Here is an 18,105-nt window from a genome sequence, read left to right on the forward strand (position 1 = left end):
GAAAAGAATCCTTACGTAATGCAGCACCATATTTAGAAGCATACCCAGTGTCTGCTTTTGATGAACACAGCATCCATGTTGTGTTTGGTAGCACAGTTACTCAAATAAAACTATGCATTACACGAAGCACCAGCATTGTCCATGAATCCTTTAGGCGCCCACTGAAGTCCTAAAAGTTTTCAACGAGTACCAAGAGGTTCTTAAGGTGGATGTAAAAGCGCTTGTGTGCTTGCATTTAGGTGCACAGAGAACAACAGAAGTTGATTCAGAGTCCTCCACTACAGCGCATCTCATAGTTCCACTTTGGCTTTGGGACGTTAAACTAAATTCCCCGAAATCGGCTGACTTTAGTAAGCATGTTGTCATTTGAGAATTGAAGTCTGCCAGTGCTCAGGGTATAACCTTTCACTATACATTGTATCTGAAATGATAGCCTGCCGTTATCCATAAGAAAAGTGTGCAATTATTGCATTCTATCAGTACTAACGTATGGGGCAGGAACTTGGAGTTGAACAAGAAAGGTGGAGAACAAGTCAACGCATGCATAATGAGCGATGAAACGAAAGATGTCCGGCATAGCGTTAAGAGACAGGAAGAGAGCCACGTGGATCAGAGAGCAAGCGAGGGTAATCAATATTCTTGTTGACATCAGGAAAGAGTTAGCTGGGCAGGCCATGTAATGCATAACGCAGATAACTGGTGGCCTATCACAGTTACAGAAGTGGTGCCTAGAGAAAGAAAGTGCAGTTCAGGATGACAGAACATTAGGAAATTTGCACGCATAGCATAGTATCAGCTAGCGCAAGACAGGGGTAGGTATAATTAGAGATCACTGGGAGATGCCTTCGCCTGCAGTGGACATAAAAAAATTGGCTGATGATGACATTATACCTGGCGCCAGTTCTAAGAAACACAAACTCAAATACCATGAAGTCCATCGCCGTTACAATTAACAGCAGCGTACACTTCACATTTTCCAGTGTAGAAGCATTCACTGCAACAGTAATGCATTTCGCTGCAGATTCCAACAACTTATTTTTGAATACTGATGTAAGACACAGTTTCAAGCTAAAGATTATGCTGCAACTGCTGGATGACTTCAATTTCGGAATTACGTCAGTCATGAATACAAGTCATAATATGGAGCTTAACAAGTGAAATCTGCTTAATCATCGTATTGGTAACTACCACACAAATTAATAAACTTTGTAAATAGTGTAATATGTGTGTAGGTGTGACTGTATATACTGTTAAATTTTATCACTGTATATATGTCATAATCATCACCCAGCACCTGAAGTAGCTTGTCAGGCTAACTTCTCCAGCATCACATTAAAGCACGTTTCTCTCTCTCTCTGATGTCAGCCACTGCTATGAAGCTGTCAGTCAAAGCTATTGTGTTTCGAATTTCTTAATTTTAATAATCTGCAGCAGTTGTCACAGAAACTCTGTAGTATATGCACACTATGCTTGCAAAAACTATCAGCAGTTAGCTATTGCCTGTGGCACCCTCTGTTTTACCTTAAACAATGTAACCACTGTGAAGGGTCTATAAATGTCACAACCTATTAATAGAAAAGTTTTTTGCGAAGTGCTAGCAATAGGCGGATAGCTTGAATGCGGGACGTATCAAAGCTGAGAATTTCATCACTCTTGAAGATAAGGATTATACATTTTTCCAGCAGGGCGTCCAAGTCTTCACTGAACACAAGACAAGCATGCTTAAATTATTCAAACACGGGAAGCCAACGCTCAACACATTTTAATTTCAAAAGAACAAGCTGTACATATCTTACATATCTAACTTTTACATATGCACTGCTGTATAGACAACCCGTCCTTTGCATGCACAAGGTTAAGCAATGCAGGCAAGAAAACAGCACTCTCCCTTTATGCACAAAACTCGGGATCCTCTTTTTACATTAAAGGAACACTGTTGTTCAGAGAAAAAAAGCCTACTGCCCACATCTCATATGCAGGACAAATGGAAATGACTCGGCCCAGAAGCATGACTAAAAGGCACCCAGCAGCACAGCTCGCTTGAAGAATTTCAAATAAAAGAATATGAACTCGAGTCGTCCCTTACCAAGCCATGCAAATGAATTCAAGTTCGACAGGAGCCACAAATTGTGAAACCGCACTTAACAAGAATTCCAAAGGGCAGCCCTAAATATGGCACCCAGGAAAGTATTTCAGAGGCTCTGATCATCACCATTTGCTAGAGCAACACATATCTTGTGTTTCAATGCCCACTCTCTCTAAATCAAGGCAAGGATGCAGCGTAGTTGTAATTCAATATTGAAGAGACTTAAAATGCCAGGACAAGGCAGAGACCACTGGAAAGACAAGCACGAGTGCCAACTTCTAACAAAATGTACTGTGACGATTCTTATTTTTTGGTCTCACCGCGTGTATGTATTAGTGCCGATTTTGCTCGATAAAGCTGAGTTAAAGTTATCCCTTCCACGTGTCTGTCCTGCTGTCCGCTTTGTTCTCGTGCTTCAAGTGTAGCCCTCTAAATCCATTTACATATTCCAAGGCCTGCCTGCAGGGCTGGCTGACGTGCTTCACCAATTGCTGCACGTTGCCAAGAAAAAATAACTACCGCAGCACGCGGAAAGTAGCATTGAAGTGACTCATCTGCAGAAGATGCACACTGGCAACTCAAGAACGTCCTCCAATGACTTGCCAACTGCTCAAGGATATGTCAGCATAGTGACAGTCCATCTTTCAAAAACAAATTCCTATTTTATATGTAAAGGCGCATTGCAGGCTTGGTCTGTCTGCCAACAAGAACTGTCGTCCAATTCGGCAGTGAATGCATGGAGCGCCGATGCACACAGCTCTGCTCGTACCGCGCTTCAGAACAACACTTGCTGCCGGAAGTGCTTCTGCAGCTTGTTGGCCTTGCAACCGAGCTTCATGTGCCTCTTGGCACGCACGCTCTGAATGAAGCGGATGTCGCGCGCCTTCTGCTGGGCCACCTCGCGCGACGTCGCCCCCGTCCAGCCCAGGGCACGGTACTGATTTAGGACACGGCGCGCTGAGTCACCAGGCCGCGATGCCGCTACCGCGGGCAGGTTCTGACGGTAGTACCTGCAAAAAGAGCATGTGGAACAATTAACTAGGAGCAAGTGCCAATAATTTGAAGCATGTAAGCAGGGACAGTACAGTGCAGACTGCTTGTAACTCAAGCTGCCATAGTTGCTTACATCTGCACTATAACCAAAACATTAATTTTCGATGCCTGCACCGTGAAACATGTAGACAAAGCGATTGTGCATATTTGCCCATCAAAATTTGTGAAGAGGATGGTTACATCATTTTCACTTCGCGAGCATTGTCGGGTTAATGCTTCAAGACTGGCATTTCTACAGGGCCTTCCCATGAAACAAACACAGAAAATAAATGCAGAAAAGTTACGCCCTTTTTGCCCCTCCAAAGAATGCCATAACTATCAAATCAAAAATGCCACTACCTTGCTCTAGCATTGCTCAAGACCTCATCTCAAACTGCACTGAATCATTTCAGTGCCTATTAACTGAGATTTGCTGAGCTCTACACTTTCACTCTGTGAATTTCTTAAATTGCAACTTCCAGTAGCAGGAAATGAACTCACAAACACAGTAAAAATTTACTGCAAACAATACTTTGTATCAAAATTACATGCACCAACCATATGCACACAAACACGCCATACACTAAGACATCGAGACAAATGTGTACAGCAAAATTTATGCCCCAAAAATACGTTAGACATAAATAAACGCTTCAGCAGTCACCGCTAGAAGATGCACTGTGCGCAGCCATATGCGGGCTGTAAAAGGCAACAGCAGTGCCACCCCGCATGCCTTGTAGGTAGCAGGCGACGCACGCCTGTGTGCAACCTCAAGTCAAGTTGCGTGCCCTCCGGTGAATGGAAATGCAATTTAAATTGATTTACATGACTCCATAAAGATCGCAGCACCTCGCAACAACAAGCGGTGTTGAAGACATGCGAAATATCAAACAAAACGTTGGCGCCGTACATGTACAGCAAAAGTCATGCGGCAAGAATCTAATGTTATTTTTAGGATGCCCATTTTGGCACTGCTTTGCGTTCATTTCCACTAAGTAAGTAAGCTGTTGCAGTAGGCTTGTAGCTGTTTTCACAATATTATACAGATTAGCACTCCCCAATTGGCACATTGGTACTTCAACCACTTGCCATGATATGCACACTGAAGTACAGTCAACCACAAAAGTTTATGGGATGCGATTTCCCCTGAAAATGTGAATTCCTGCACTGTTAAGACATGGCACTACTAATTTAATGAATCACTTCGCGAGAATTCAGCTTCTTGGCAGATCCTGCATCCCGTAAACTTTCACGGTTGACGGTATATGCCACTAAATATGAGAAATTCCACGTGAGCTGGCACAAAGAAGTGTCAGGATTTGGAGAATTAACTTGACATTAACAAGATTACGTAGATACCACCCACTGTGGGAATCTGTTTGCAAAGGTTTCATGAGCCAACAAGGCAACATGGTGCATTACAACCAGGGACGCACTGAAAATTTCAGTGACAAACGTGTCTCAGCCACTGTGGTGGACCTTGCGGAGAAAGAGGTAATTTTATTCAGCACTAAAATGTGTTGAATCGCAAAACACAACGTGCTCGTCCTTGTACAAAAATGCACCACAATGCCACTGTACGATGAGAGATTCGCAGTGAGTTTCGGTGATGAATGGATCACGTAACTTCTATCTACAGTGGAACCCCGATTATATGACCTTGAGGGGACCGCGCAATACCGTCATTTAATCCGGGCGTTCTATATTCAAAAAACTAAGAATATAGGCAGTGACGCTCAGTCTTGCCCAAAAAATGGGTACAAACCGCCTGAATAAGCCCGCGGCACGAACCTACACTGCTTCCAAGGAAGGAAGATAAAATTATTAAAAAATTATCACATATACTAGTCGCCGACCGATAAATCGGACACCGATAATCCGGATATGCTCGGTAATTCGGGCACCTTCGCGGCACCGCCAATGGCCCCGTAGACTAAATGTGTAAAGACGACCGATATTTCGGACAGCTGACAGCTCTACATTCGATTATCCGGACTCCGTCCGTGACTGTAGCGTACGCGGATTCTGCCGCCATTATCTCCTTTGGCAACCTCGATGAGACAGGAAGTATGGCCTCAGAGATTACCTGTAAACGGTAATCCCTGAGGCCTTGTGTCTCGGTCGCAGCACTAAGCCTTAGAATAAATTACAAATGCTGATCTTGGAGGCTTTGCCTGAATTGTGAGGTCGCATCAACAACGGCACCTCAGCGCATGGCCCACTCTTGCCACTCTGTTTGTTTAGTTGGCGTTCCAGGCAGCGCTCTGCTGGCTCAACGAAGTTTTTCTCATGAAGTTATCGACAGGCCACGTCAAATGGTACCAACGATCCCCTCGCAGGCCGACTCTGAATGAGTCTTGAGTCGCAGTCCAAATGACCGCGACTCCACATCTGAAGAGCCTGAACTGCCGCCTATCACATGAGCTGACCTGCTAAGCTGCGGTGTGCCAATTCCTTCCACCGTTACATTTGAAGAATTTGCAGACATCGACAGCGCGGTGTTGTGTGCTGAACTGAATGATGACGTAATAATTGAGCAAGTTCTCCCACCGTCAAACAGCAACTCTAACTCAGATGATGATGTGCTATGCGGATCTGACTCAGGCCTTTGCAGTCCTTGCATCAGTGTACAGCAACAGAAAACTGGCAGCAATATAGGCGTACTTGGTTGCACGTTAACAGAAGTGTGTGCAGCAACGAATCTACCACTTCCTTGCACAGGGGCGTTAAAACGTAAATAAAATTATATATTTTGGGCACATTCGTTTTTCCGGACATTTGATAGTTCGGACTTATTTATGTTCCCCGTGAAGTCCGAATTAGCGGTCGTTGACTATATTTATTCGATTGTAACGCGAGTTTGTTTTTTCGTAATTTTTGTTGCTTCAACTTTCACTATCCTTGCATTAGATTTGAGTAACAACAAAATTGACCATTTTAAAACAAATATTTTAAATCCCGCAATTTTTAGTGTTACGTTGGCAAACTAACTTTGTCTGGATCCAATCTATAGAAAAGTCGACCGAAGTTAGAGCTTGTTTTTGGTTGGAATCGATGCTGTTCTCGCTGTGCTTGTGACTGGTTACGATGCTGAAATACACTATGGCCTTTTGCGGTTTGACTCTGCTCATTCGCAACGTTATGGCGACCAGCGCATCCGGTATGATGGTCGCTCTGAGACAAGCAATTTTTGTGGCCGCGGAGCTGGGAAAGTCTGCCGCGGCTCTGTGTCTCGACGTCGACAATTTGTGGAATGCGGGACCAGCGGCAGGCCCTCTGTAAATGCGAGGCCAGTTGGAAAGGCTCTGTGCAACTTGAAGTGGCCTGGTACTGACCCCGAATGAAATGTTTGTGTGGTCTTTTAAGAAGTACTTAAATCTCAAACAAGCGCGACGGCACGAAAGATGATTTGATTCTCGGGCGATCACTTTTGCAGATAGTTTCGCTTTCGCGAGACTCGGCTTGTCCCGGCCCCGAACCCCTCTAAGTAAATGGCCGACAGTTCACTTGGCACTGATAGTGAGCTTAGGACAGCGCCAGAAACACTTGTCGGGAACGACAAGTGTTTCGACAAACACAAAATTTTGTGAAAGTGAAACTACAGTAAAACCTCGATAATTCGAACTCGGTTAATTAGAAACTTGGGTTAATTCGAAGAATTTGAGCGGTCCCGTCATTTTCAATGCAAATTCTACCAGATAATTTGAATGGCCCACGCAGCTCTATTCGGATAATTCGAAGTTTCCGGCTGGCAGCAACGTGCGGCTGTAGGTTACGGCGCTCTGTACAGTCGCCAACCGATTTTCTGAGCTCGTGGGGACTGAAAAGTAGTCCGAAAAACTTCGGCCGAAAAAAAAATTATTAGTGCGGCCTAAAACAGATCTCTAATACTGCACTGCTTCATACTACGATTGGAGGGGATCGACTTGCTTGGATTTGCGCAGCAGTGACGTCGTCTCTGTGTACAGTCGACACAAACGTAACCGCGTTGGCGATCTCCGCCAACGGAGTTCGCCATGGAGATCCAAGAAACAAGCTTCGCACCGCTTAGCTCTCGCGAAGGCACAGGAGGCGCGCCAATCACTGAGACATGGGTTTCCGAGACACCTGCTCAGTGTACACGCCACGTTCAAAATAGCAACCGAAACTTTAGAGAGAGAAATAAAAAAAACTCACTGAATTAACAAGCTTGGTGTCAGCGTGCACGAGCGCGGCCGCCGCAGCGAGCGAAGCTTCGTGCGGTCTATCGTTTCAACGGAAACTGAGCGGCGAATGCACAGCGCATACAAAAGTCAGCCGTCTGGAGATCACTTTCAAGATACGGTGCGCGGGAGAACCCGCTCCGGCGCTAAGTACGCAGCTGTTAGAAGAGTAAAAGTGCCCCCCCCCCTCCCTCCCTCCTTGTGCATGGGAGATTGCGTCGCCAATTAGCCTTGCGCCCGGTTGCAAGTTACGCATTTGGCGCCGCAGCACAGCGTCGCTCCCCCCCCCCCCCCCCCGCTCCCTTCCTTCCTGCCATACCCCCACGGCCTTTCGTGCGACGGAGGAAGTCGTGTTTGCGCTCCGCCGTGCATTCGCTCTCCATGAAAGTGCGCTGTCACTCGCACATACGGCACGCGGCTATGATTTTATCGCCCTTGGACTTTATATGGAACCTCACGGCGGCGACGGCAGACATCCGCTTGAAGTGTCCATAAAATTGCTATCACAATAAAGAAAACATCCCACAATAAATGGTTACAATGATAGTGCTGAGCGAATATACTAGAAATAAAAAAGAAAAAGTGTCAGCCAAGGAAGAGCGGGCATGGTCTCTGAGACAGGAAGATGGCGCGAGCTCTCTATTGATAGTGCGCGCCTTCCAATCTTGGAGGCTATACAGCGAGCCACTGGAATCCAAGCCAGTGCAAAGTCCAACATGGCGGCCTCCAAGATTGGGTAGCATGGCTCGGAATGAGCGATTTAGTCCGAAAAATGGAACTTTGGGGTCTCAATTCGTCAGAAAAGTTGGGTGCGAAAATGCATGAACTCAATGGGAACCCTGCCGGTGCATGTTCGGAATATCCAGCAAGTCCAAATTTTTGGAGTCAATCACCCCCACGCCCGCTTTCGCGGCAGTTATCAATTCCGTGCACATCATTCACAACTTTGTTGAGTGCAGTGCGGGAGATATTTGTATGCTACGTGTTGTGAGCCAGCTGGAGAGCTGGCACTAGGAGCGGCGAACTACCGCGCCAAGTAATCCCGCATCAGTGAATACTTCGAGTAATCTTTCTCGGACATGGAAAATAAAGGTGGTTTCTTTTTGCGGCAAGTTCTTGCTTGTTTTCTTTTTTTATTCATTTCGGTTAATTCGACGAATTTTCGTTGTCCGGCGACCTTCGAATTATCGAGGTTTTACTGTATGTCCGAAAGTGATGCCCCAGAATACCACGCAAGGAAAGCTCCGCCTCCTCTTCAGACGAACATGAGGAGTGAAGAGAACTAGTTTCCGAATTGTAATTCCTTGAATAAAGGTACCATTTCTTTTTCAGTTCATCTCACGTTGCAATCGCGGTTGTGTTACAGTCGGGTAAATACGGTATTGCACGCCCGTTATAAGCCGGCTGTGGTGTGCTTAACGTGCCAGCCTGCGTCTGCCCTTAGAACTTTTTTTTTCCTCCGACGGTACCAGAGAGGCGTCGTATGAGGTGGGTCGGCGTAAAATCGCGTGGTATAATCGAGGTTATTAATACGTTGTTTCGAAGGGGTTTTTGCCGTCGCCAAACCAATTCGTCGTAAAATGCGGGTCGTCGAATGACTGGGGGATGTATAATCGAGGTTCCACTGTACTTTTAATAAGTAGAAACTGTTGCTATGTGATGCACCTGACGTGCCAAGCATCTTAAAGCACTGCTTACATGAGGGAATTCGTAAGGGTGTATTATTCCAATTTTTTACGCATGTGTCCAAGCTCTAATGGTTAGAGCATCGGGCTTGTTTGCTGGAGGGCACCAGGTTTCGAAACCAAGCGATGTTCCTTCCCTGCTTTCTCCCATACCAGAGCCGAGAGACGCGCCACGGCGTTGAGCCCTGCCTCCTTTTGTTTTCTCTTCTTTAAATTTTTGCTACGTGGTGCATTTACAGCGGCGGCATTGCTACTTACACATGTGATGATTAGCCACGGCGAGTGATGCAAGTTGCACTTCGAAGAGGCATTTGTGCGTGTGGTAACGACTCTCACTGGGAGCTGAGCTTCCTCGAGAAAGAGGACGCGCACCGTTTGATCTGGAATTCCAGGAGTGTTAATGGCGCGTGGTGCCTAATAATCTGCAGACACAATCATCAGTAGTTTGCCAACGATCGGCGTCTTGCTAACATCAGTACTTCGCCATTTGCTGCTGCTTCTCTCGTGCTTTCCAAACATGAAAGAATTTCACGTGATGATGTAGGCTTGAAGTGATGAACATTAGTTGAACAAGGAACGTCACTAGAGCCAACGTTTCAGCAAGCTGACTTGTCTTCGTGAAGGCAGGTCCCCTTGTCGAAGCATTGTCACTGAAATTCATTGTTCAGCCACTGTTTATCACTTGTGCTTTTCAATATTTTTTTCTAGGACACAGCATGGTGCTCCATTTTGTGAAAAAAAAAAGCGAAGTGACAAATGGATGTCAGTGCTCCTTTAAAACACCTCAGTGATAGCTTTCCTGCAACAGAATCCCTTGAGTTCAGATGAACTCAAATCATTTCACACAGCTGGCACTCAAGAGTGCCCACTCAACAAGGGCAGTGAAACCAGTACACAAGCTCACTACTGACCTTGCTAAGGAACGGTGACCCGCCACTGCCCCAGATGGCAGCACCAGCTGCCAGCCGTCACTTTCAAGCACGCTGACATCGACCTCTTCATCTGCATCTCCACCTTCGCCCTCGGGGTAGCTCGCTGTGTAGTCATAGAAGTCAGAGTAGTCCATCAGGCCGTCCACTCCATCATGTGCCATTTTGCAGTGGCCTTTGTCCTAATACAGTGGAGCAGAGAAAAGAAAAACCAAAGACATGATGACGGCATTCCAGTGCAAAGGAGCAACTCGGTGCAAAATACAACAGTTCCAGCTGCTGTGGGCACACATAAAAGTGGTGATGAAGCAAAGCAGCCAACCAGCAGGGGGAACTTGTAGGCCGAACCCATTTATAATCAAGGTGATAAGAGTGTCAGTGCTCCTCGTCCGTTGATGTCATCAATGGGGATGTGACAGTTCCGACATGTGCCTATGCTCTAACTATACATGCAGAGTAATAAACAGTGTGGAACAAGAGCTCTCCTTGTATTGCAGTGCATTTGCACCGTGATGCACAAAAAAAGGATCAGCCCCAGAAAATAAAGAATCCTCCTTCTGGTTCATTCATGATTGACTGATATGCGATATGACCTTGAGCACTTGGTGTGCTATAGAGAACTGGCAAGGCCGTGCATAAGTAACCTGCTTTGTCCAGTCATGTCATAAACTTTTCTATGGAGCGCTGTTTCAGCGCCGTCCTTTGTATGCAATAACTAGCATTGCGACAAGCTGTTGAGAATTGTTTTCGACTGTGGCATGAATGATATTACTGGCTCGCAACGTCTTTTAGCACAAAACATTTCTATTTGTACCAACATAGTTTGCCTTTGCAGGTGTTGCCTTTTGCGTCGACACTGACTGTGCCGAGCGATGCCCAACAATAATAACATGCGTTTCATTTTTTGATGCTTCAGCAGGCACATCGTAGTTGGATGCAAAAAATGGCTGGTGTGATGTAGCCTTTGAATGCCTGGCCATTGTGTGTGATGTACAACGCGTCACATTACGCACCATGGCACTGCATCCAGCACACACTGCTCATAGGTATGCAAAATGTGCACCAGTGTTGAATGCAAGCACACCAAACAATGCAACCAGTGTGCATATTCCACCACAGAAAAGTTTGCAGACTCAGCCTCCAGCAAAGGCTGCTGCATATTGCAACCACATGAGACCGACAAAGGCTGGGAAAAGCTTCACTCAGAAATCTAGACGAAGAAAGAGCGATATTGATGAACAACAAAGGCGGTATAACGAAGACGGCAAAATGACAATGAGATGTCAATTATTAAATTATACGATAGTGTGACGACAACAGCGTGATGACGACGACGTGGCAATACTGCTGCGCATGCCTGTAACTTTGGGAGACGCACGAGAACTGATAGTATTCGTCTAGCGATTGGACAATTGGTTATTGCATGTTCTTACGCACTTTCTTTTACTAATGCATGCACAACCACTAAGTTTGCTTGCAAGCACATGTGCGGCATGGCTCACTTTTGTTATGACCACGCATGCTGGGGTCATATTCTCTGATGACACACTTAATTTCCCTCTTGTTTCCCCATTGTCACTGGCTCGAACATGGCTCTAAAGGCCACCGCACTGCTGTTCTTCCTGGGATCAACCACTCAGTATGACATGTGATAAGAAACATTACATAATACAGGCCCTGGTTGTTTCAAACCTATTTAAAAGACGAAAATATGTTGTACGAATTTTACCACATTTGTAAGAAAACTAATTATTCCAGTTTATCCATGTATTAAAGAATAAACAATGCATAACACTGCACACATTTAGATTTTTTTTCACTTTAATGTCATCTACAAATTTCTTGTTTTTTTTCTTGATATGAGACACTCTTCATAACTAAAATCTGCAATTAAAGAAAGCTGACAATGGGGAGGGATCCATTTCTAAAAAAATCAACCCTCAAATGGTTAATAAGCTTCGAGAACAAAGCAGCCAACCAAATTTTTCGGAGCTAACCAGAACTTGAATTACCCAAGTCACACGAGCCGACTGTGACCTGGCTAAGGCATTCCAAATCTCACGCAGCAGGCACCTTCACTCACCCGCATGTGCTGCCGGGCGGCCTGCAAGCTCCCGTAGGGGGCGCTCCGCTCGTTGCTGCACCACAGGCAGAGCCGGCCGACGCCCAACTTGTACCCCAGGTATGTCAGCAGGCCTTCGACATCCACGAGGTACTCCGCGTCGGGGATGAAAAAGGAGTGCGCTTGCCCCATGTGGGCCACGTTAGCCACGACGCTGTCGCTCTGCTCGCCACAGAACAAGCACTCGGTGGGGGGCACCCGCTCAGAGTCATCTTCCATCGCTTCGTCCTCTTCTTCGTCGTCGATCTCTTCGTCTGCACCCTCGCCCTCGACGCTCTCCCACTCGCTGTCACCACTGTCGTCTTCATCGACGATGGCAGCTGTGGCCGGCGCCCTGTTTGTCCACGGCATGCGTTGAGCCGGAGCTTTCTGACCAGGCAGGGGAGCGTGTTCGGACGCGTTCTTGGCGTTCTTCCGGGCGACCATGCTGCTGCAACTGCTGGTGCTTTCGCTCCTCTCGGACTTTGGCTTCTGCGATGGGACACGCAAGAAGGGATGGGACAGCAGGTGGGTGAATTAACAATTGCAACACTTGATTATTCAGTGCTGTCTTGTTCTTTCATATTTAGCATGTATGCATTCTATGCGAGACGGAGTAGCCGGCGTCACTTGACAGCACGATTGTCTTCTAAATATCATGTATTAAAAGAAAAGCGATAGTTCTAGGCCAATCTGTACTACAGCCTAAATGATAACCTTCGCAACTTATTGAACTCCTTAGGTAGCTGGCTGCAAGTTTTCAAGATGACTGTGCAACTAGCATGTCCACTGCAAGAGCATTTTTCTAAGATCTCAATTCCTGTAAAGTCATGACCTACTGGCGAGTCATGCGCCAAGAAATGTTCACATAGACGGTTTTGCAATGCCATTGCCTCTACACTAAGCCTGCTTTTTTGCAGATGCACTGGAGAAATAACTGTCGTGACCCACCAGTTGTTAAAGGGACACTAAAGGCAAATATTAAGTCAAGCTAAAGTGATAGGTTAGTATTCGAGAACATCTAAAGCGTTCTCATATTATTGCAAGCAGAGCTTTAGTAATCGAGAAAATGAGGTAAATGCAGGACACGATTAGACTCCCCCAGGACATTCAAGTACTAGCCCGATGATGAAGGCACTCTTCATTATAATTCTGTCACTAGAACTCAACCACTCGTAATAAAAAGATAATTACATTGAATTATTAGACTGATAAAAGTGCCACTTGTCCAGTTCTATTTCACTTTTAGAAAAAAGACGTATCATGACCAAGAGCAGCTGCAGCAGCAAATCCAACTTGGATTTGGCTCGGTTTCTCCATGGCCGCGCATTCGAGTTTTGTGCAAAAGACCGTAGCGCCATCTGTAGGGCACCGTTTTACAACGCACGCGGGCAAAAGGTCTCGTTTTCTCCACTCTACACCATCCGCGCTTTCGCGTTTCAGTAGTTTCGTTATCGCATAGTGGTGTGCTGGTGTCACTGGCTCGTGAAACTCGGCACAAACTGTATGTAGCAGAGAATGCCACATCCATGTGATGATGCGGAATTCCTGCACAGTCCATGCCACTTTACCAAGAGCACTTCAGAATAACTTCTTCTTGGGCGAGTTGGTGTTAACTTAACCTGATACTTAGTAGCGCAAAAACTCAAAATAAAAGATAACAGTGAGAAGCGAGAGGAAAGGAAAGACGAGCGCTATGTAGCGCTAATCTTTCCTCTTGCCTGTCACTGTTATCTTCATTTCAAGTTTTTGCGCTCCTAAGTATCATGACCAAGAGCAGCTGCAGCAGCAAATCCAACTTGGATTTGGCTCGGTTTCTCCATGGCCGCGCATTCGAGTTTTGTGCAAAAGACCGCACCGCCATCTGTGGGGCACCGTTTCACTCAAAGACAGCAGTAAAAGGCGGTGATGGAGCATGCGATGTCACCACTTGCCGCTTGGGTGGCGGGAGAATTGAATTGAGATAAAGGTATTTGGACCTTTCAGACACAATTTTCTCGTAAACGAAGTCATTTCTGGGCACAAAACAAGCGCTGCGACGTTTCTGTAATGGTATTTTAAAAGTCCACGTTGACTTAGTACTTGCCTTTAGTGACGCTTTAATGGTCTGCTGACTGAACACATTAGACAGTGACCGCCAAGTGGCCATAGTGCAAAACTTGACTGCCCCTTGACGCATTGTCTACAATGTTGACGACAGTTCAGGAGCTAGTCCCTCAAAATGTTGTGTAAGTCATTGTGTTGCCAAAGTAAATGTCTAAGAGTACCACCCCCTAATGCTCTAATCTCTCAATCACTATGAAACATTCTTCAATTAATTCGCACAGTTTTCCTAAATAGCATGCAGTGGCTTGCGTTACTGCCCGATAGTGTAAGAACTGAAGAAGAAAAAAAAAAGATAGGACAATACAAGTGCACACTTAAGTTTTCCAGTTTAAGGAATGGCACAAGTTATCTGGTAGTGTCCCATTTCATTTTGTTGTTTGTCCACACTATCACACGTAACAATATAATTATGCACGAACAAGTTCTGTTCTGTACACTTAGTGTTTTCCCTCCATGGCAATGTGGTTCCCAAATTTCTTTAGTTTTTTGTAAGCATCTAAGCACCTTTAGGGTGTCTAATACGCTGTAACTTTCCAATTTCCTGAATTTCCCAGGTTTTTCATTGATTGTGTTTATGAAAATTCTGTAGTAGTTTGTTACACTGGAGAATCAGATGCAAGAAAGGAGTGGTGGTTTATAGATTGTCAAATTATTATGCTAGTTGATAGTTTTAAAGGCTAATGCTACCCGTAAACTAGAAGTCAGGTGAGGTGCACTACCAGATTTAACTAAATCGTGTTTTTCGATATTTCAACTACCCAGTCAGGCTCACACTCGGAGAACTAGCAAAAGAAACCATTATCTGCAGATTGTGCACGTTCATTTAAACACTGTGCTTGCCACAACCACTTAAGTACCCATTTCCTTGATTCAAAGCAAACTGGGATGAGAGGTCCCTGTTTTTTGTCTGAATTTTCCAGAACTGACAACTACTCTGAAAACTCAAGGTTTTCCCTGTTGGTAGACACCCAGAAATTTTGATATCTTCAACTAATTTATTTATTACCTACTCTCGAGGCCCGAGGGCATTACAGAGAGGAGTGGTGAGTACATATGAAGTCGTTCGCAATTTTTCTGAAATTAATGGTGTCATAATTCATTTTATAATCCTTATCACTTTTGACTGTGGATGGCACTTAACCTTTGTAACACCCACTAGGCTTATGTATTTTCAATATTCCAGGCATATCTTACTGCTTACTTTCTGCTTGACTGATGGCAGTAAAAGGCGGAGATTACACGCCCCCCCCCCCCCATGCCGTATCACACCGACTCATCCGTGGCCAGGCGATTTTCTCTTGAGCTAAGTCTTTTCTTGGCTCGAAACAAGGGCTGCCAGATTTGAATGCCCACACTGACTTAACATTTGCTTTTGGTGTACCTTTAAAGTGAGCTCTGAATCTGGGAAACTAGGGATACGAAAGGTACAGCTTGTCCTGAATGTGGTTTGGCTTAGAACACGATCCTGAGCAGAGGAAATTCCCCTACACACGCAACAGCACCCCTTTGCCTGCAAGGCAAATGTAGGAAACGTTGTGGTTCTGCCGCTAGTGGCAGACATCTTGCAGTCATGTGCTCCCTGTCACGTTCGCCTGCTCAGATGTGCCAAAAATGTTCAAGAGATGTGTGCCTCAAATGACACAGACTGCACTTCATGTTTGACTGAGCATTAAAGAACTGAATAAGACGACAAACTGGTCACACCGCTTGAGCATCTAGCACAAAGCGCAACGGCCGCTGCGCTTAGACTTGAAGTGGAGGTTGGGAAATCAGATTGCGGGGCACTTTTGCACCACGCCAGTGGTATTCGAAATGGTGACCACAACATTTTGGGTACAGCTTGTGTTACATTTGAGAAGATTTGACAATTCGCCTAGTACCCTTTTCTAAAATGTTCCAGCCAACCTAAACCAATCCAACAAACCACTGCAGCTCAATGACAGTTACAAATCTCCCGCCCCTCCTGTCCCAATCACAAGCAGTTTTGATGCTCCTGCAAGTGACTGGAATAAGCACCTAGAGTGTGTGTTTCACGTCATTGGAACCCCACGGCTATAAGTACTACTAACATTGATTCAGTTAGAAACTCTATGTGACCCCAACAGCTGCGCTACTGATTCTTAAATATTGCTGTTTATGAACCCTACCTATTTCTTTGACTGCTGAAAAGTGTTGGCACAGTAACAGGACCCCAACATCGCGTAAGGTGTATCTTAAATTCTCTACTCAAGTTAATTTATCTCAAATACTTTTCATAGTAATTGAGAGAGTCCAGAGTCAACAATCTTTAACACAAGGCATCTGTAGGAAACAATAGACTTTCAGCCTATTTGCAGCAATAGACTTTCAGTGTTGTCTGCATACCTGTGTAAAAATGAGTCAGTGGAAGAGATTGTTCTACTGAAGTACACTGGGCTTTACGATAAACTCGTCCTGCGACATAATGTCGTCGTCCAGTCGAGCACATCTTTGGAAAGCCCTTTTAACAGCGAGTCATATTTTTTTTACGAAGAACAGGGGAAACCTCTCAAGAAAGCGTCAAAAAGCAGATCATCTTGCACGCCAATAAAGCTTTCTGGCACACACCATTTTTTAACGTACTTTTTTTCCAAATTTCATAGGAAAATGTATCCTGGAAATATGTTTAAAGTAACGAAATACTTTTTACGAGTATTTAGTACTCTACTTAAACAGTTTCTCCCTCTATGCTCCGTAACGTATCTTAAATAAATTTTTAAATTATCTTGTACAAGTCTGCTTTCGGAGATATCACCTTCAGTGCGCGCTAATTGGCTGGTTGAGCAAAACTGCTGGAATCATAAACCGCGCCGTGTACCACGTCACGCGAAAGTGATAGTACCACCGAAAGAGATCGTCCAAGAATACGTCGAAACGCTGTGCGAGTCGCAAACATTGCACAAGAAGGAGCGATAACATTGCAAGTACCCCGTCTAACCACGGTCGTAAACGAGAGTACATAAAAGCACGGTGTGAGCGTTTTAAAGTGTTGACGGAAGTAATTTTCCAACGAGAACAACTTTACCGAGGTGCGGGCAGCGCAATTACGTAATTAAGGAATTCCATTTTCAGACTCAGCTGTAATCACTTGTGGATTACCAAAGGGGGGGGTCATCTTAACCGATGTCGTCAAAGCGCGAACGTTGACAGCTGTCGCTGACTATCGACGCGAACTGCAATAAATGAGGCTCGCAAACGCCGTTCCTTCGCGGGACAAGTGCAAAGACGGGGCCCAGGCAACTGCAGACACGATGATGCATGCAAGCTTACAGCGATAACCTCGGACGGCGAAGCAGGCTCCGCTGGCGCGCTGGACTGAGCCATGACCACGGCCTGCTGGTGCTTCTTCGAGTTCACGTGATTCTCGAAAGCCTTCGGGGCGCCGAAGCGCTTGCCGCACACATCGCAGTAGTTGCCGGCGGCGCGGGCCTCAGCGGCGACACTGGCTTCCCTGTGCGCTAGGACGCGCTGCTGAAACTCCTCGGCGCTGACCGGCGGCAGGAAGGCGACCTTACGCTTCAAGTTGTACCGGTGCCAGTCACTCTTGTAGTGTGACCGGTGTAAATCCGCGTTGGCAAACACCACCTTGCACGAGAGACATGCGTACGACGACGCGGCCGCCATGTTTGTCTCCAGTTCTTTAGGCCCAATGTTAGCGGACGCGTCGCGTCAAAACCGCCGAGCACAGCCACGCAATGAAAGTAGTCCCGTAAAGAAAGGAATTCGTTTTTTCGTATTTCTGCTAGTTCAAGATAATGCGTCAAAAGACTAATTTATTTTTTGCACTGTAGTATTAGAATATTACGATATTTTTTTGCAGGTTTATGTTCAGGCATGATGAAAAACTACACGGCGTGTAGAACGTCGCTCGATTTATAGCATTGCTACTAAAATGTTAATAAAATCATAATGAAGGTGACAGGAATATTTAATTCCCAGCGCTAAG

At 45.5% G+C, this 18,105-nt stretch overlaps 1 protein-coding gene across 1 annotated transcript; it reads right to left on the reverse strand.

The window, feature by feature from the left end:
* Positions 1-1,744: 1,744 nt before the first annotated feature.
* Positions 1,745-17,828, reverse strand: LOC119458404 (zinc finger protein 622; the record flags this gene model as incomplete). Its single annotated transcript, XM_037720244.2, has 4 exons — positions 1,745-3,096; positions 9,917-10,116; positions 12,018-12,527; positions 17,430-17,828. Coding segments are annotated over 4 exons (1,344 nt in total), but the record flags the coding sequence as incomplete, so codon positions are not given.
* Positions 17,829-18,105: the final 277 nt, after the last annotated feature.

The sequence above is a fragment of the Dermacentor silvarum genome, chromosome 7, assembly GCF_013339745.2.
Source record: "Dermacentor silvarum isolate Dsil-2018 chromosome 7, BIME_Dsil_1.4, whole genome shotgun sequence".
Taxonomy (NCBI): domain Eukaryota; kingdom Metazoa; phylum Arthropoda; class Arachnida; order Ixodida; family Ixodidae; genus Dermacentor; species Dermacentor silvarum.